Below are 19,772 nucleotides of genomic sequence, written 5' to 3'. Positions count from 1 at the left end.
GGAAATAGCAGAAGGCTATTCAAGGCCGGGAGCGTGCTGGAGGAGTCTTCACAGTCCTCATTCCCCCAGGGTTATAGTGGTGGGCCCAGCTGATCAACAGGTGCTGTTCCCCAGTCAGGAGGGAATTTAAAGGGAATCGGTCATTTCAATTCAATTTTTTATTAAAAGAAAGGTATAAAGAGACAACATAAATTTAGGGAAAAGATAACTAACAGTTTTTCTTAGTGGCTGAAAAACAATTGTGTTTTAGTGGGAAAAGAGGTAAATGACAATGACTGAGGCGATTAACCAGTATGAAGTCTTGTAGCTTTTCTTCAATTTTAAGCATTAATCAGCCTTTGTAAAAAGAAAATTAATTAATTCCCTTAGCACATGCTCTTGTGTTCATTTTACTTCTAATAAAACGCAAGCCAGTTTTGATTAGAACACTGATTTTCTCTTGATTATGTACTGTACCTGCAATTCCTTGAAAATTAATAGATAGAAAAATCAATGAGTAAACTTTCTCCAGTTAATGATTTTGAACTCCTTTTTGAAGGCCACCTCTGAATAATCGTTTTCGCAATCGTTTTGTCTTGCTTATTTAAAATCAGTTGGAGAGCTTTATTTTTTAAACCCTTTACAATTGTTCAGAAACTCCTCATTATGCTGTGCATACTTCAGCGAACCACACTATATAAACTATTCCTATTTGAAAATTAAACGAATTCTACTTTAAATATTTTACTTTTAAGACTTTTGAGATAGGCAAATATTTTCAGAATACCTGAAGATATTTGCATGTTCACGGCATCTTTACAACATGTGAGGAAAGTCATCATCATTAGCACCACAATTTAAGCGAGACTTGGCATGAAGTTTTCTTCCTTTAATTAAGCTCCTGTGGTAACTGTGTAAAGACAGCCTTAATCCATGACAGTGTTTTTAAATAGTTTTCTGTTGACATCAGTCACTGATGTGGGTTGGGCTGTTTGAATATGAATGTATCTCAGCTAAGATAAAGCTAATCTTTGCGGCAAACCATAATAAAGATGTTTCATGCCTCGCAAAATCCTCTTTAGGAAAAAACACAACTTATCTCTAAATTTTCTTAAAATGAACATTTAAGATGTAATGCAGTCAGGGTGGGGGTAATTTTATTCAGGCTGCATTTTTATTAACCTGTATTGGATTTGGCCATGACTTCAGGCTTGCTTCTTCACTCGACCAAAATAGCATGGATACAATTTGGGTTTAATCACGGACTGGATTTTTACCACCCCCTCTGTCAGAGAGCTCTAATAATAAAAGTTCATGAGGAATAATGACTCTTAACATTGCTTTTCAGGATGTTTACTTGAGTATTTGTTATAAGGAGATTTAACTTAAACCCTCGATGTGGGGCCAGCCCCCTGGCAGTAGTGTGATGAGTGAGGAATGAGCTAAGGGGACAGTTGCGAAGGTGAAGGATGAACACCTACAGTATAAGCAGACCTTTATAGGTTTCAAGTGCATGTTTAAGCAAGTAGCTGATTGATTTAAAAAGGTTATCTTCAACTGAGCTATTGGGATCAGACTTGGGATTTAAACTGGATCTCGTAGAGTCCAAGAATTGCCCACCTATGAAAGGGTGCAAAGAATTATCACAAGCTAACCTGAAACTGGAGACTGAGCCGGACAAATCAGGCAACATTCAATTTGCATTTCTCATTACGTGATTGATTAAGTGTTATTTTAGGTTTTATGAAGAAAGAATGAAATGCATTTATGGGGTTATGCATTTGCAGATTACATAATATTTTCCTTCATTCTATTAGGACTAATGTCTGAACAAATTAACTTAGTTCTGTTTCTGTTGCTCCCTGTCTGCTGTTGTGAGAGAACGACACTCTGATCCATTTATGTGAGCTATAATTAGTCACACTGGGTTTTAATTAGAAATATTGAAAAGTGGGAAGCTTTTATATTTACTCTGAGTAGAACTTAAATACCTGACTGTTCCTTTTTCCGTTTCCTGCCTCTTTTGCCAAGCAGTTCATTAATCAAGTCCCGAGACTGATCACGCTATTTCCCCCTTCCAGTCTCTCCAGAAATGCCCTGTTTGCTAGCTGACGGCGGTTGTGGAAAATATAGTACCTTCTTCCTTTTCTGTAAGACTATAAATCAAAGGTGTGACCAATGATGGGCAATGAAGTTTCTTCTGCAAGAGTCTGTTTGGTTGTTCTTAACAGCATAGTGTAACGGAAACATGGGGCAACTTAAAATAGTCAGATCATGGTGGCTCGGCAGTTACCATACTATTGCTTCACAGCCACACAGTCCTTGAGTCCTGGGCTGTGTGGAGGCTGTGAGGCAGCCCATTTATATGTTGGTTTTCGACAGACACTATTTGCTCCCATGTCTCAGAGATAGTCAGGTAGGTTTGACTGCGCTAAAGGGGAGGTGATTCATGGGAATTTCATACAGCAGGTGAAGGTGTTCCCAGTACAACCAGTACTGGCTGTGTGGCTATAGAACATAGAACGAAATGAGCATGAATGGCTGAAAAGTGTTAAAGGATTTTTTTGTTGGTAAAAAAATTTTGGCCATTTACAGTGCCTTGCACCGTAGAAGATTAATTCTTCTCATGTAGATATGAAAGAGAGGACCGAGGCCCAGTTCAGAATAATATAATGCAATTGTAATTACTACAGACAAGAGAAAATACACTTCACAGAAAGTGTTAGAATAAGATTTAGCTCTTGGGCGCCTACAGAGGACATATTAGTTAATATTAATATTAGTAATCCAAGTTCAAAACATGACAATTTACTGTGAGGTATTAGGCATACAGTATTTGGTTTTCATTACATGAAATGACATTTACACAGTAGCTGTTATTTGTTCTATGGAAGATGGAAGTGCACAAGACCAAAAACCCATGGCAGAGACAACTCCTTAGTAACCTAGGAAGCTTGGCTAGGCGAATCAGGAACAGTGATTTAGCTAAAAGAAAGAAAAGGAATCACATAGAAAATAATACTAATGCTGTAATTATATGAATACAGGAAAAATTGACTTTTACTAGGAGATGAAAATGATCTAGGAAAGAATTTTATTTAAAAAAGGAAAATTATTACAGGTAATAATGCCTTGTTTTGGCCACATTCTACTGCATGTTTCAGAATGCACATGATGGATTAAGACCCAGAAGTCAGGCATTGAGTTCTTGTTTAATTAAATATAGTATTAGATCTGTACAGTCTTTGTCAAGATAGAGTTTTATATAACATCATCCCAGTTTTAGTTTGGTGGGTTATCTGATACTGCAAATGCACGCTGCTGTTTTATGAACCAGAATAAGACATTAAACATGAATTCGTAAGATGTTCTTGTAATGATCTGGGGTATTTATGAAAAGGATATTGATATAAAATATATATTTTCATGACGAGAATATGCCTGAAATCTGCATCCTTGCTGTACAGTGTTGTAGGTTCTGTACAGTGTTGTTCACCTTTTGTAATGCAGTCTGTATTTTCAGTATGGACTGAGAATTGTGCAAGATTTTATAAATAGTTTAAGCTTTTTAAGTAGTAATAATATGCACTTAGGTGTCCTGATAATATTAATTATTAATATTCTAAATCATAGGTGTTGCATACTCTATGACCAGTCAGGTTAATTTCTCCAGGAGACAAATAGGATCTTTTACATTTTCATGGTGATAAGATGACCTTTCCTGACACCACAAAGCTTGAAGACACTGTAGCCTCAGAATTCACCTCAACTCCATGACCCACTTTCCCAAACCAAACTCGTAGGTATTTCAAATTGGAGGCCAATTATCCTTCCTGGTCACACGTGATTGCATTGTTAAGCAGGCTTTATTAATTAAAACATTGCAGAAGCCCCTGATTGCAGCTGTATTTGATATGAAATTATTTGGTAATGGTTGCATCGGGCTATACTTCTGATTATCATTTGATTGAGTCTACACTAAAAAGCTCTAAGCAAATTAAACCAATAGGGCCTGTGATTGGTAAAACCTTTTCAAACACACACACGTTTATTTAATACACCTTCTTGTCACCTGAGGGGAAATGGTGATCACTAGGCTGACTTTAGCATGAAAAGTTATTTTCTAAACCATTAGACACAGGGCCTTCAGTTGGTTAAAGCTGAGGGCTGGGTGCCAGAAGACTATGGCACAGGAATTCAGCTGCGGCCCTGACAAACACTCTAACCTAAGGCATAGTCATGTCAGCTTAGTGTTTGTGAGAGGCAGCAAGGAGAGATCAGGGTACAAGCTGTATGAGATTTGGAATGAGACTTCAAGGTCAAAGTCAGTTGTCAAAAAGCAGTTCACCATGAACATCTGTGATCATTTTCATGTAACTTTCTAAACAGAATTACTATATACTGTAGTTTTTAAAATGATCACATTGGGTACCAGCAGTTGTTTACCTACATCTTTAACTAATGGATGGAATTAAAGAAATTGAAGTAGGAGTGTTACAAAAAGTAACATTATTACATTTAAACCACATAACCTTATGGTAATTACCACCAAATTACAGAATTGTAGCAGTTTATATACAAGCTTTAATTCTGAATAAGCATTCAAGGGGTTCAAGTAGGCATTTACAACAAAAATCAGAAAAGACATAATTTCACCATTAAAAAAATGTTTCAAGCAAGCAACTGCAATTTAACTCTTTTGTCCTAAGACAACTACAAAAGCATAAATAAACCATGAAAGATTGAAAAATGTCATTGAGTTTCTCCATTCAGTTTTAATAATTACAGATAATTTGCCATTGAATGATGTCAATCTAACTTGTTCCATGTGTGCTCAATTGGGTAATACAGAAGGGCAGTAGGAGATATTGATCCTATCCTAAACAAGTCTTGAATAAATTATCTTTGCTACATGGGAACATGCAATATCATACATTACATTTTTTTTTTAATTTACAGTTACAGTAGATCTTGGAGAAAATATTTTAAATCCCATAAATTCTCTAGAGTTTAGATATCGTTACACAGTGTAACACAGTGTAAACATTTCCAGTTTCGAAGCAAAGGGGATGTTTGCTGAGATGCAGGGGGTGTAAAATCTGTGATCCAAGCAAACATGAAGTTTGCAAAGGAACAAGTAATAGGTTTATTCCATGCTGAAAAAAAGAAGAAAGAGAACACAACGTTTCGGCCGTGGAGCCTTCTTCAGGTGACACCTGAAGAAGGCTCCACGGCCGAAACGTTGTGTTCTCTTTCTTCTTTTTTTCAGCATGGAATAAACCTATTACTTGTTCCTTTGCAGCCTACGCATGCTGACGCAGCTACCCACCTAAACATGAAGTTTGCCTTGGTTTATCAACAGTCCAGAAAGACACCATAGGAGATCAGATCAAGAGAAAAAAAAGGTCAGACCACAAGAGAGAGAGGAGACAGAAAGAAACGTAAGTGGAAACTTGTGCCAGGTGAGGGTTCCTTGTTCAAGGTCATCCAAGAAGACCCGATTGGAGCAAAGTATCTGAACCTGGTCAAAGCCAGCTTCCTATTCCGTGTTTTAAGGGAACTTGGATTTACTGAGTGAAGAATACGTCCGTTAAAAATGGTCTTTCTGGCTTAGTGAATTTATTTTTAGACCAGAGATAGGCTCCCATCTTATTCTGGCCACTGTTAAAAATTGTTAATAAATATCTTTTTACCCAAGTCTTCCTAAATTATTACTATTTTTACCAAAGCTGTGCCAGAGAGCAAAGAATACACAAGCCTCTAATTATACTAACTGCTTGGTTCTTGCATTCTTGGAGAAATCCTTACAAATTGGGGATTATGTTTGTTTATTTTACTTATTCACTAATCTGCTCAGTCAATTCCTGTAGTCCCTCAATCCTCACAGGTAAAGTCAATGGTTTGAAATTGTACTTCAGTTCGATCCTCAAGAGTGCGGTAGAGTGATGAGATCTGTGCAGGGTACTTGGTGTGACTCATTTAGCTAAGGGAATGACAGTCTGACCCGGAGGCTGAAGCTGCCCAAACCCCCCTCACTATTGAGAATGATCTGGAAGTCACTGCAAGGAAGACCTGGGTGCAAGACTTGTATATGTAGGTGTACTGTATATAATCTAAACCTTTCTTAATTAACATTATTGTTTTGTTATCAGATTTATTGTGTTACCAAGTCACATCAAATACCCTGTGCAAATTTCATTGCTATTGCATTCCTCAGATTCAAGCAGAACTCCTTATGGCATGTTTGTCCTTTACTTTGATTATCTTGGTGGACATCTCTCCTATATTTCACCTGAATCTTTAAAGCTTTGTATTCTGCATTGCAGTGTGCCCCTGTTCCTTGGTCCCTCAGCCTTTGTCACTTACAGTATAACCAAGCAGGCTGAAGCTATCGTTTCAATACATTTTCTTTTATTATCACATTTGCATTTATATTAGAGTTTGTGTGCTACTTCTGAACTCTGACATTGGTGTTGCTGCAACAACAAAATGTATCTCAAAATGTGCTCGACATAACACTGCAGTGACACTAGCAGTCACATCGTACAGCTGACTCCTCAATAAGACATTAATACCTTTCTCCCATTTCATTTGTTAGAACCACTGTCATTCCATTACTGAAAATGTCATAGAACCGTGATGTACCAAAAAAACACCACCAACATCATGAGTCATGATTAACATTGTAGAGGAATTTTCACTGTATTTGGGCACCTGTGACTTGAATGATGACAGTAATCAGGTTTGTACATCTTCCATGTTGCCCTGTTGTGTTAGCAAGAATACAGTAGACGCTATTGTGACGAAATTATACCCTCTGAATTTGACAATCCTGTAATTTGCCAATGAACAGATCCTGGCTATACAGGAAATGCCAGTTAGGGGGTAGTTCAGCGAGATTTTAGTGATGATGGATGGACTGATGATGTCTCAGTATGGTCCTGTTTCATTTTCCAACCAGCAAACATCTCTGACCGTTCTTTCACCAGCTGTTGTCTCAATGTTGTGTGATAGCAATCAATGAACCAATGTACATTTACAATACGTTTGTACTGTATATATATGGTCTCTGCACATGCAAACACATTTTGTACTTTGCATTTGCTACTTTTGAAATTTTCCACTACATGCTGTTACAATTATTGAGACTATTGAAGTGCCTTTTAGAATCGAGATACCATAAGTAACACTTGGCTAGTGTCCACACTTCCAGTTCTCAGAAGTGTCAATGCAAGTAGATTCAGTGATCAAAGCCTCAGCAATCTCACAGCAATCGTGAAGTTTACCTTAGTTGACTAAGTTATGGGTAAATCATTCAGAGTGATCACCAGTCTAGGAACACAGCATTATAAATGAGAAGGTGCAGACAAGAAAGAAGAGGGAAAAACAAGAGGAAAAGAGACAGAAAGGCAGAAGGTGAGAGGTCCTTGTTTATGTTGTGTGTTTTATAGTGTGTGTTTTGTTGTTGTTGTTGTTGTTGTTGTTAATAAATTTGTGTTTGACCCAGTGTGCCTGAATTATAACTCTTCTCACTTAAGCTGTACCAAAGAACAAAGAACTCATGGGTCTCTAACTATACCAATGGCAAAATCTTTACGAGTTGGGGGTTATGATTATTTAATTTACTTTTTGCTGCTCATCTAGTTTTGTAACCCCCCTATTTGTAACTATACTGTATATATTATATTAATTTGTAAATCTAGGGTGAATGTATAATATCTCTTCCTATTTATTAATCACTCATTCATCTGAGGTGATATCAGTTAATTCAAGGGAATGTCTTAACTAATTTGAGATAAAAGATTCTGTTGCTTATGTGTAAAGATAAAAGTGATAAATCTTTGGCAACTATAGTTTAACAAGTAATTCATTACAATGAAGTAGTGAATATTCATGATTCAGAGAGAGTGACATACTTTCTTCCGAAACTAATATATACCTTTTTTAAATGACTATTTATTCTGATTTTAATTTTATCATGGACCGCGTATAAAACATTTTCATGGAATATTACTCACGCTCAGCATAAGAAATGTTGGCAGACCAGAAAAATGAACTCTACTCACATCTCAAATACATTCATATGCATTCAGTATATAATTCATACAGAACATGCATATTTAATACAGTTTTTTTTACTTTGAATTTTATCTATTTTTAATTCTTTTATGCCTGTTTTAATCCGCAGTTGTACTCTGTGGTATTAAAATGAAACACAGTGGAATTATCTCCTTTTCTCACAGAATTTCAGAGCCTGAGGTATAGCTATCTGTTATTTATCAGAGCTTCACATGTGGCAGAAGGCTAACCTATCAGATTCTGTTGGGTTAGAATCAGCTCTCTTTTGTGCATGGTGTTCTCAAATTAATAAAGATTTCTGTATTAAGGCCGCTGTTTTTTTAAAGTACTTGGATACATAAAACATTAAACTTAAAAACATTTAAGATTTCTAATCGCAACTATCCAAGAATTAGACATCAGATAAACAAATGCTCTGAGTTCTTCATCTTACTTGCTGCCGTTTACTGATTAATTAAAGTAGATCTTCCTTTGTAAGGACACAAAGGTAAATTCTACCTTCAGATTGAATCCTTAATCTTGAATGCTCTGTATGAAATCCACCAATTAATAAATACAAGAAACATCTATGAATAAGGCATGTTGCTTAAGTGCTTTCAATATTTTTTATAAACAAAGTTATAAAAGGGTGTGTTTTTTCTGTATGTTCCTCAGTTTATCTCTTTTGAACGAATCAGAGAAGAGTGTGAATCACTTTCCAAGTGGAAAATAACAAACTCGCGCTCTGCAAGACAGTGCCCAGCTCTTTGAAGTTAACTGCCACTAAGTCATCCCTCGGCACAGGCTGTGCATGCTTAAGCGATTCTGTTGTACCAAGTGTGTAAAATGCTTTTAAAATACAGAGGTGATGAAAAGTGTTCTGTGAATTCAAATCTAATTTGTGCAGTCATCCATTAAAAACATTTTTGGGGTAGTGCAGGCGAGCTTTGTGGTAAATTAGACCCCTGTCAGAAGATGGAAGTGAATAAAAAGAGAGTCAGGCTGGAATTTTAATAATAATTGAAAAGGAGTTATTATGTTGCTGATTAGTTAGCAGATATACAGTCAGAATTATGATCCCAACATGTGAGACAAGATGTTCAAATTAAGAGATGTAATGGCATTCTTTATCATCATCGATCAAGGCTATTCTTCTGGGGACAGCAGTATAATTTACCTCTGCAGGATTCTGAGCTGGCCTGAATTCGATAGCAGCTACTCAAGGAGGATTTATGGGGCACGAGAAAAGTCCCTTGGCGTATTGTAGGGGAAGGAGCCCTTATTTGCACTCTATCGTATATTTGTGTTCTAGAAACTAAGCTGTCACAGTACCACAGGTTGTTCAAGTTGACAGGCCCACTCTCTCCCAGTCAGGATGACATGCTCGCCTGGAGCCTCGAAATCTTGTCTGATCTTCCTGTCTGTGTTTTGACTGCACTTCTGCAGCTCTTTGTAAAGGATGAGCCCTTAAGGGCAGAATTTCAAATCATCTAAATGCAGGTGAATTATATTCTCACCAGCTCATGCAATATGTGGTGATTAAGGGGTACTCCACAATGCAGTATGTTCTCCTACATCTGGGGGACCCCCGGGGACTTTTCGTGTGTCCTAATCATTAAATAAACAATGGTTGGTAATCCTAGCCTTGCCAGATTTCTAGATGTGAATTCCCATCTGCTTTGCAGCAGTCTCAAGGTAGTGTATGCCCTGCAAGCTCTTCAGTTATGGCTTAGAAATGCCCATGGAGTGGTTTTATTGGGGTCAACAGAGCTGAGGTCTTTGTGCTGAAGAGCAATGTTACTTCTAACAAGACATGTTCGGTGACACACTGCGTTCCTTGAACTTGAAATGTTTCCTAGTTTTCTAGTTTTAGAAAATGTCACATTGGCATTTCTCAATGGAAAATACCCTTTTCAAGTGTGTGGGCATAGGAGTTTTCCAGAATCACTGTAATAGGTTATTTAACATGCATAAGTAAATAGGACAGTTTACAGCTGTATAGAAGCAATGCATTGCCTTTGAGTTGTAGTTTCTGTAATAACACATTCAGAGCTGAAGTTCATTCAGAACAAAGACACTGGAATGACCACTTGAAAGGATTGAAACATGGAAGAACAAAACATCTGATGAAATACCTTCTCTATGTTCCAGTAAGGTCCTTTGGCTAAAGATTACTTTTCTATTGTATATCATAAAATTTTTCTTTTAGTGTGACAAAACAGCTTTAGAAGCACAGTTTTCCCCCAACAATATACAATGTCCAAATTGCTAAATTGCTTTATGAAATGGGAAATACTTTGCACGAATGCAGTTACATAACCTGGAGTGCTGTTTTCTTTTCAGTTCATAGCTCTTGCCTCGGTTTTCACATACTGTCGTCAATAATTTGACCCTCAATTAACCTTCTAATGCTGGCTATCCAGTGCAATTTTTGAAAATGGTCTTTTTTCACATTTAGTAGCACTAGCAAACAGTAGCCAACAACAGTTTTGTTTGCAAAGTATCTGTGATTAGACTGCACAGACTTAAATAAAGAATATCTTGCAAAAATAAGAAAACACCATATTTGTCCATTACCATTACTTTTGTCCTGGTGAGGAACACAGAAAGCATAGGTCCAAGGTGCCCACACAGTGACAATTTAGAAATGTCCATTAACCAACCCAATCTTTGGAATGTGGGAGGACCCCAGGCTGTCTGGCAAAACCCCATGAAAACATGAAGTGAACACGTAAAATGCACACAACGCAATCCAGTCAAGAATCAAACCCATATCCCAAGCAATAACCACTGAGCCACCCAAATCAATGCTTGCATTTTGTATAAAAATGAAACATTCCTCATATTCTAGGTGGTAGAAAAACGCTGAAATGTTATACATCAGCTTTGGAATGTGAATTACTGTCTCTTCATCAGAAGAGTCTGTTTTAAAGCACCGCTAGGGGGTAATACATAATGAATTTTATTAACATGTTAAAAGGCAAAATGAATAAGTTGCCCATTGGAAGCATCAGGAAACATTGAAAGACTCAGTAAAGTATGTCAAGTGGTGATAGCAGATATACTATGTAGGTACAGTATCACTCAAAACGTTTTACTACAATCTTGAAGAATAGTTCATTTTCGTCTCAATACTGTTCTGCTCATTGTATTCACAGAATAGCCACCAGGCAGAACAGGTTTGAGCCCGAGTTCCTATTACTCCTTGGGGAAATCCTAGTTCATAAAAATCATATCAAGGTTTTGAGTTAGTTTACAGAATTTAAATAACAGAACCCAAACATCAATAAGACATTTGAAGGAGGGACACAGATTTTCCTGGCTTTGCACTTCTAAACTGCCAAAGCCTCTGAACGTTCAAAATAAAAATCCATCAGATGATTCAGCTGAGCTCAGGGCTTCCTGCCTGTAACATTTCATTTCTCCTAAAGGTAGGGAACTACAAGCCTCTTTGATTTGTAATAGACATGATTCCTGATTGCTGTGTTGAAATGATCAGACCAGCAAAGAACCTGTCCGGCATTCCCGGTTCTGCTGAAACTCTCACATGAAGACCAATGGAAACAGGTTGTACAAAGGAACTGCATTCATTTGTCATTCTCGTTCATGGTGGAATAATTACATTGAAGCTGAAATATATAGATGGCTCTTTAAACTCACTGATGTCCATTTACTCAAGTTGCTTTACGAATGATAGAAAGAGACAAGCTTAGTATTTGATTCCGCAGAAAAAAATCAAATATTATGCACAACTACCTGGGTGGTGTTTGTCCCTGTCACAGATTATTGACAGTATTTTCTAATCACTGTGTCAAAGTCACAGAACAGTTGCCTGGAGTTCACCCAGAGCAATGAATGAAGAATGACTGTTCATTGAAATCTAAATCCAAGGATCCCACAGGCAAACTGCAGCCAAGGGCACCATTAACAGGGAGGGCTATGTCAAGAAGCATGTTGCCAATTCATCCTGTGAGCAATTTTACTGGGAATACAGGCTAGGACTGTCAAGTTTAAATCCAAGTTACATTTTCAATCCTTTAACAAGGCAGTAAAGAGATAAGGAAAACACAGCTGGAATGTACTCTTATAGTTCGGATGAAAACAAAAGCATTTACTGGAGGCCTTTAGTGAGCAAATCCCCCTGATCACAACATCACTTTTGAATTTGTGGTTGATAAATTCCTCTTGTGCTCTTCTACTTGTGAAAGCAGTCTTTCTGAGGGATTCTTCATTCATGTTTATTACCCTTTCACTGTTCACTGGGCTGTACCACTCTGAGGATGAACTGTCCCCAGTGAATTGTTACTGTAAATCCTACACAGTTACGATTGGTTGGACGCTGAATGCCCAGTCGCCTTTCCACCCAGCAGATTATTCTGGTTCCAGGTTTGCTCACTCAAATAACAAACAGCGCGAAGTGCGAATTCTTATACTCCAATCTAGAATCCTTCTATAATGGTCTTTGTTTTCTCTGTGGGCATACTGTCCACTCCACATGAAATTAATTAGATGGGAACTTGCCCCACAGTTTGCCCACAAGAAAAACCGGAATCTAGAATGTCCAACCTCCAAAACCAAGACTAAAGTAAGTGGTTATAGCCCTCTGGCTACTTCAGCGATGCAAATCCAGTCCAAACATTTGCTAGGAATACCCTTCAGCATCCTGTCTAATACAATTGGTGGTCATTTCTAAATTGTTTTCCATGTTTGCCTTTTTTATGAGAACCACTCTTTGACATTGCCAGTGTTTGTACTGGAGGTGCTTGATAAGATCCTCTTTTTCTGTTTGTGTGTCTCCAGGAGTGGGTGACAGCCACTGACCTTCTCATTTCCTTGGACAGACTCAACACCTTTGGGGATGAATTCTTCAAGGACCCAAAGGTTCTCAGATCCTATTATTATGCCATTTCGGATTTTTCAGTGGGTGGCAGGTAAACACATTCTGGATATATACCGCAGATCAACTCATGTGTATGCTGTCTATCATGATAAAATATCTGTATGGCCCTCTGTGTGAGATTGCTTCCATGTTAGTCTCATACCTGATTTTGTTCAAGTAGTGATAGGTAATGCATATAATACAGTAAGTATTATCCTCCCACTAAAAGATGAGTGGAAGTGATTATATGTTCAGGGTTCACTGATTATATTCTGTTAGTAATCACCAGTTTACAAGGAAGGTTTACAAGGACATTTGCAACCCTTAATCTAAAGTTTATCTGCACGGCAAAATGCAAACACAAAATATACATTATTTTATAACTTCTAAATGAAATTTAAATACAGTAACTTTCCACTTATTACACCTTTATACTGTATATTGCAGCCTAAGTATATACTGTACAATGCAACGCATTTTGATTTTTCTCTTGCTTTTAAAGTTTTGATCAGATATAAATGAGTCTCTCCTTTCAAGAGCAATAAAGAAGTACTTTCCCATTCCATCAACTGCTAATTCCGTCATATCTGGTGACATTTACACCAGGATAAAGTGGGTACCACTTTTTGTGACATTTAGTTACTGGTTGCAGTAATATGTACCGGATTTATTTGATTGAATTTTCCAAGGACTGCTTACCATAAGTAGAATAAACTGTGTCGATAAGGAAAATTGTTTTCAGGCACATTATAAGACTCTTATTAGTGTTCTAATTGGTATTTGCATCCAATATTTGTAACCTTGCTTAAGCATATTCGTGGCTGTAAACAGCAGAAATCCTCTGTTTGTAAAACTCTATATGATTCAATCACATGGGACAGACCATAAAGAAGCAGAGTATTTCCTGCATCTTCATATCCTGTTTATTTTGAATGCAGACTTTCTTAACAAAAGCATATTTTCACGGCTTGTAGACTTTTTTTATTGAAAAAATGTCTTTACCTCTGCCATAGTAGCCTTTAAAAACAGAGTGAGTCATGCACAGTTTGTTCAATGTCTGTTCAATTACTTTTTTTCCACAAAATGCTAGAAAATAAAAAAAATTGACTTTAGCATTTCACATCGTCTTCCTAGAAACATTAGGCTTCCAGCTTTCCATAAGAGATCGATATCTCTATATTCTTTCCTGTTTTTTAATGTGCCCTTTGGTTAGTCCTTAAGCAGCTGTTGTCTGGAGGAGACATCTGGCATCACTAAACATCTGATGTAGGAGTCTCTTATATTTTCAATATGGCTCATGTGGTTATCATAACTTCATTGAGATATAAAACCTCAGAAACATCCGGGGAACAGCAAGGACTGGCTATGTGTAGTTCTAAAACAATTTTATTACCCTGTTATACTTGCCTTATACTATCCACATCTGCACTGTTTTATCAAATCCATTTCCCCCAAATCGCCCGTAAATACAGTCTGCTTATTTAACATAGCCCCACCGTGAAGAATAAAATAGCAAAATGTAAAGATAAAAAACAAGATTACTCCAGGATAACTCCTAAACAGCTCTCAGTCGTTTGTGCTGAGAGGTTGATGTACCTGTGCTTTGCTTTTGCCCTCTTTCACCAAATTAGACTTCCCTAAAAATAACTTTGACCAGAGGTATTGTGCAATATGCCTGATTCCCTTCAACACCACACAAAGACAAATAATACCGTGTATACCAACAGATCAGCATGAGACTGCCACTCGAAGTTTTTATTAAGTGCTGACCCACTGGTATGTACTGTACGAAAGAACCAACTTTACTAAGAGAAACGTTCATGCCTGTCATGTATAATAGAAAGTGACAGTCCTATAGCCGAAACAGTGTGCATGCTCCACTTCCCTTTACTTTCCTCTTTCCTAGGTGCAAATGCAATGGCCATGCAAGTGAATGTGTGAGGAATGAAGCGGGGAGGCTCGTGTGTGACTGTCAGCACAACACCGCGGGTCCCGACTGCGAGAGATGTCAGCCGTTTTACCATGACAGACCCTGGGCAAGGGCAACGGCTGACTCAGCTAATGAGTGTCTCCGTAAGTACAACTGTCCACTGGCACAACCGGAGAGGAGCTCAGTCTGACAGGAATAAAGGCTGTGGCTGTATACTGTACCCATAGCGGAGCCACAGTCTGTTGACTGTCAGCCGTCATAATTCACTGTCCTGGGCAAACGTGTTCTGGAGAGAGTGCAGCCCCAGCTGTGTGTTTGTGTGTGTGTTTAAAATAAAAAAATAGACAAAGAAAAAAGCTAAATTTAATTTTGAAAGCCAGATGAACTGCATTCTTTCCATACATATCTAAGACATTGGCGCACACTTCAGTTGGTGAACCTTGCACAGGTTCTTCAGTCCTCAGTTCTTCAGAGAACTACAGTAGATTCCAGCCGGTCTGCTAGGTCCCTTTAGATCATAAACAGCTGAACACCTTTGAAAAAAGGTGTGAAACAGGTAAATTAAGGTGATGATAACCAACTATGCCATTAAGAGCAGAGGTGGAACAAAAGCATGGAGACACTGTAGCCCCCCAGGAGTGGATCTGAGACAACATGTGTGCACGTTTATGGTTGCGTCTTTCATTTTGTTTTAAACAGTCAGCTCCTAACACAATCTGCCAAACTAAACACTTTTTTCAAAACAAAGCCAAGGTACCAAAATTTAATTAAAACTCCCATTGTTTCCCACAGAAAATAATAAAAATAAAATTGCTGAAGTTTCCTAATACCCACCCTGAGATTTACAGTATAGTACTCAGAAAATTGCATGGCAAGCTTTTTAGATTTAAAGCAAATCCATTGATAACTGTGCTGCCCTTCTATAGAATTCAGTACTATAAGGCTGCCAAGACAGCATGTATTTTCGGAACAAAAAAAAACGTACAATTTTACTTCTGTCTACTTATGTCTCCCATATACTCTTAAAGGAGATTTTCCAGTGCAAACCCTCTAGTATTTCAACTTTTTACGCAAAAAAGTACTATGTTCATCCTGAGACACAGATATGCAGTAGGTAAACTTAGACAAAAATGATAACTGAGCACCAAAAACATCTATATTTCTGCATGTATAGCTTTAATAAAGAAGATTGGGATTTGGATCCTGGATATTGACTAAATGTTTTTAAGTTAGCATTGACTCCTCCTTGTTGGTCGGGCACCGGTCAGGTGTTTTGTCCTCCTGGATGTCAAGAAAAAGAGTGACTTGTGGTACACTCTTCTGTCATCAAGCATAATTACTGTAACTGTTTTTCTTATCAAAGTTATAATGGGTATCATTAAGATCTGAAGCTTGGAAATGTACAGTATTTTGATATGCTCAGCCTGGTTTTGTTGCATCTCATACTGAGATAAAGAGGCCTTTTGGGAAACTGGAGAAAAGCCAGAGGTTAGACTTTCCACTGGAATTAAATAAAATTAGTTTCATGAAAAAAGTCAATATTTTATCATAGTTTTATACTGCAACTTACAAAAAATGGAAAGATGATGGGCACAGAAAGCTATTAAAAATAATCTTCCATTACGCAACTGAAGTCCTGACAAAACGGGTGATTTCACATAATCTTATGCTATTATGAGGGAAAACCTTGGTGCGATGGTGTGATCTGAATCTTAATCTGGAGTGGAGACTACACATTTTATAATCTACTTTTGTAAAAATTTATTGATAAATCCCTTTCATCTAAATCCCTCATTGTTTTTTCCAAGGAATACCAAGGTATGAGATGTTGAATTTCCCCATGTGTGGTAACATGTCTGTGGACTCTTTTATTAATAAGACACTCAGCCCAAAAGGTCCAGGAAGGAACAGGGTCCAGGAAGGTTTCATGGAAGACATGAACCTCGTTCTCTTGCACTCTGACAATACAGACGCAGGCACTAAGAATGTGTGTCAGTCGGTAAACCACTGTGGGCACTATATATATATATCCCAGACAGCGATGCATCATGGAAATTTTACTTTTTCAAATAATCTGATGCAGAAGTGCACTGTTCTGTAAAACTGATGGAGCAGTAAACCATAAAAAGTATCACAGATGCATGATGCGTGGCTGTCAAACAAATCCTTACAGTATTCAAATGTTTATTAAACCATTAATGCTTTCCTATCTTAATCATGTACTAGCGACAAACAATTTCATCAAATATAATTCTTATATTTTTAAGACAGGTTGTTATTGAGAATGTAGAGAATACCATTTATGCAGGAAACTAGCCTAGTACCAGTCTTGTGTGATTACCATTTTAAACCATCATAATCATTCCATTAATTGCATTTTTTACTTTAAAACTGCCCCGGTGGTCATTTAGCAGCCATATCACTCTGCAGCTTACAACTGGCAACCCACTGAATCTAAGCAAGTGTGAGCCTGTTCAGTACCTGGATGAGTAACCTTCTGGGAAAAAACTAAGGTTGCTGCTGGAAGAGGTGTTAGTGGGGCCAGCAGGGGGCACTCACCCTGTGGTCCATGTGGGTCCTAATGCCCTAGTATAGTGACGGGGACACTATACTGTAAACAGGCACCATCCTTCGAATGAGACATAAACCCGAGGTCCTGACTCTCTGTGGTCATTAAAAATCCCAGGGCGTTTCTCGAAAAGAGTAGGGGTGTAACCCCGGCGTCCTGGCCAAATTTCCCATTGGCCCTTACCAATCATGGCCTCCTAATAATCCCCATCTATGAATTGGCTTCATTACTCTGCTCTCCTCCCCACTGATAGCTGGTGTGTGGGGAGCGTTCTGGCGCACTATGGCTGCTGTCGCATCATCCAGGTGGATGTTGCACATTGGTGGAGGTGGAGGGAATCCCCATTACCTGTAAAGCGCTTTGAGTGAAGTGTCCAAAAAAGCGCTATATAAGTGTAAGCAATTATTATTATTATTATTATTATTATTATTATTATTATTATTATTATTATTATTACAGCCCTTCGGTCAGAGTAGTTCACCACAGTGAGAGTAAAAATTCTTATATATCTTTAATTAATATACCTTATGTATCTTATCTATCTTTAATATCTTGTGCCAGGGCAGAAGAAGCTTTCTGTGCACAAACTTTCTTCTATCGTGAATTGTAACCTTTACAAAAAGTGAAAACAACAACATGATTTTTTTTTTTATTTTATACCCCACCGATCTGGAATCGGTTGAATTTAAGAGCTGGTTTGCACCTACAGCTCTTATACTGCACTGGGACAATGAAGCCCTGAAGACATGCTTGTTTGACACAGTCAGTCAGCACTGATTAAAGGAGTAGCATGATTGCCCCAGGTATGACCTGCTGGCATCTACCAGCAGCAGGTACAGTATGGAGCAATCACCAATGAATCTTGCTGTTCCATGTGTTGTGGTGATCAATCTATCCAGAGATGACATCTTGTTTACCACGGGGACAGCAGTGGATTCCAGTCACTTCTACAGCTTCAGCAGTTAATTACTCTAATCTGCAGGGCATCACACATGCTCACACAGAAAGTGAAGCCTTCGGTGATATTAACCCCGACTGTCTCGTGCTGCTCAGCGTGTAACTGCAGTGGATGCGCAGAGGAGTGCTACTTTGACGCGGAGCTGTACCGGCGTACGGGACATGGAAGCCACTGTTCGAACTGCAGGGACAACACAGATGGACCCAACTGTGAGAAGTGCAAAGACAATTTCTACCGGAGCTCTCCACAGGATGTCTGTCTGCCCTGCAACTGCAGCGTCTTAGGTGAGGGATCTTTGTTTCTTTCTGCAGTGTGCATACAGTACGTCTCTCTACCAAAATGGCCAAAGAATACCTTTTCAAGCTGTCCTCTCATTTAGTGCTTTTCAGTTACACTCTGAAAGTCCCTAAAAATTCTAAAGAAAACTGTAGATGTTTAACGCGTTTTCTTTTGTTATTGTTGTTGCTGCCAGTGAACATGACAGAAGTCTGTTTTGTCCATACTATAGGTACTGTATGATAAATTCCCGCCCCTGTGAAATGTAACAAGAATACCACCAGAATAGGTTTGAAATCCTGTCCAAAACAAAAACATGATTTTTGTATTATTTCTGCTATTAGATGATTGAATTTAATGATTTTCATTAATCCCTTCTGACTAAGGAAAATACCTTGAATATGTAATGGAATATGTCATGAATACATCCTTACCTCATTTATTCAATATGAATTCACTTCAGAGTCATCAAGTTGTTCATGCAGATTTAAACTGAAATCATGGACATCTACATATACATCATATAGTGCTCTTTTATACTCATAATCTTGCTCTAAGTCCTGATCACAGAGTGTAATGGGGCTTTTCAGGCCATGATGCCCCTTGAACTAGCAAATGCTGGTGGAGTTTCTGTGGGCTTTCTTCTCTTTCGTTAGTTGTTTGTGTTTTCTGGAAGTTTCTCTTCCATTCCTCTGAAAAATGCCTTTCAAACGTCAGACTAATTTGCCCGATTCTGTTATAAACGTCCCCTCCCGCCTGTCCAGGATCGTCGAGCCTGCAGTGTGGAGGTGACGGGCACTGTGTCTGTAAACGGAGTGTAGCGGGGGAGAAATGTGACAGCTGTCAGCCCGGATACCACTCACTCACCGCAGCTGGCTGCAGGTAATACAGAACACACAACAACAGAAGGAACTTTATGGCTGTCTAACTCTCCACTAGGAATTGTGACGGTTATTAACCAAGTTATTATGAGACAAGAGACAGGCTCATCTATCACTTGAACAGAAAATCATGATAATGAATAATTTCAACCATACATACACTACTATTATTAGGTTGCCTGGGCATAATGGAGAAATAGAACTTGTATCTCTCTTGGCGTAAGGGTCATTATATCACTCAT

General features: G+C 38.2%; 1 protein-coding gene across 1 annotated transcript in view; it reads left to right on the top strand.

Annotated features, from left to right (window-relative positions):
- The window catches only part of lamc3 (laminin, gamma 3), a 78,472-nt gene that overhangs the window by 13,606 nt on the left and 45,094 nt on the right, over window positions 1–19,772 (top strand). Inside the window, exons 3-6 of the mRNA XM_006640787.3 lie at window positions 12,838–12,968; window positions 14,823–14,989; window positions 18,469–18,657; window positions 19,414–19,531. Of these exons, the coding sequence (XP_006640850.3) occupies window positions 12,838–12,968; window positions 14,823–14,989; window positions 18,469–18,657; window positions 19,414–19,531 (605 nt within the window). The remainder of the gene's footprint in view (window positions 1–12,837; window positions 12,969–14,822; window positions 14,990–18,468; window positions 18,658–19,413; window positions 19,532–19,772) is intronic.

This window comes from Lepisosteus oculatus, chromosome 24 (assembly GCF_040954835.1).
Source record: "Lepisosteus oculatus isolate fLepOcu1 chromosome 24, fLepOcu1.hap2, whole genome shotgun sequence".
Classification (NCBI taxonomy): domain Eukaryota; kingdom Metazoa; phylum Chordata; class Actinopteri; order Semionotiformes; family Lepisosteidae; genus Lepisosteus; species Lepisosteus oculatus.
This window is presented reverse-complemented; position numbering and strand designations above follow the sequence as displayed.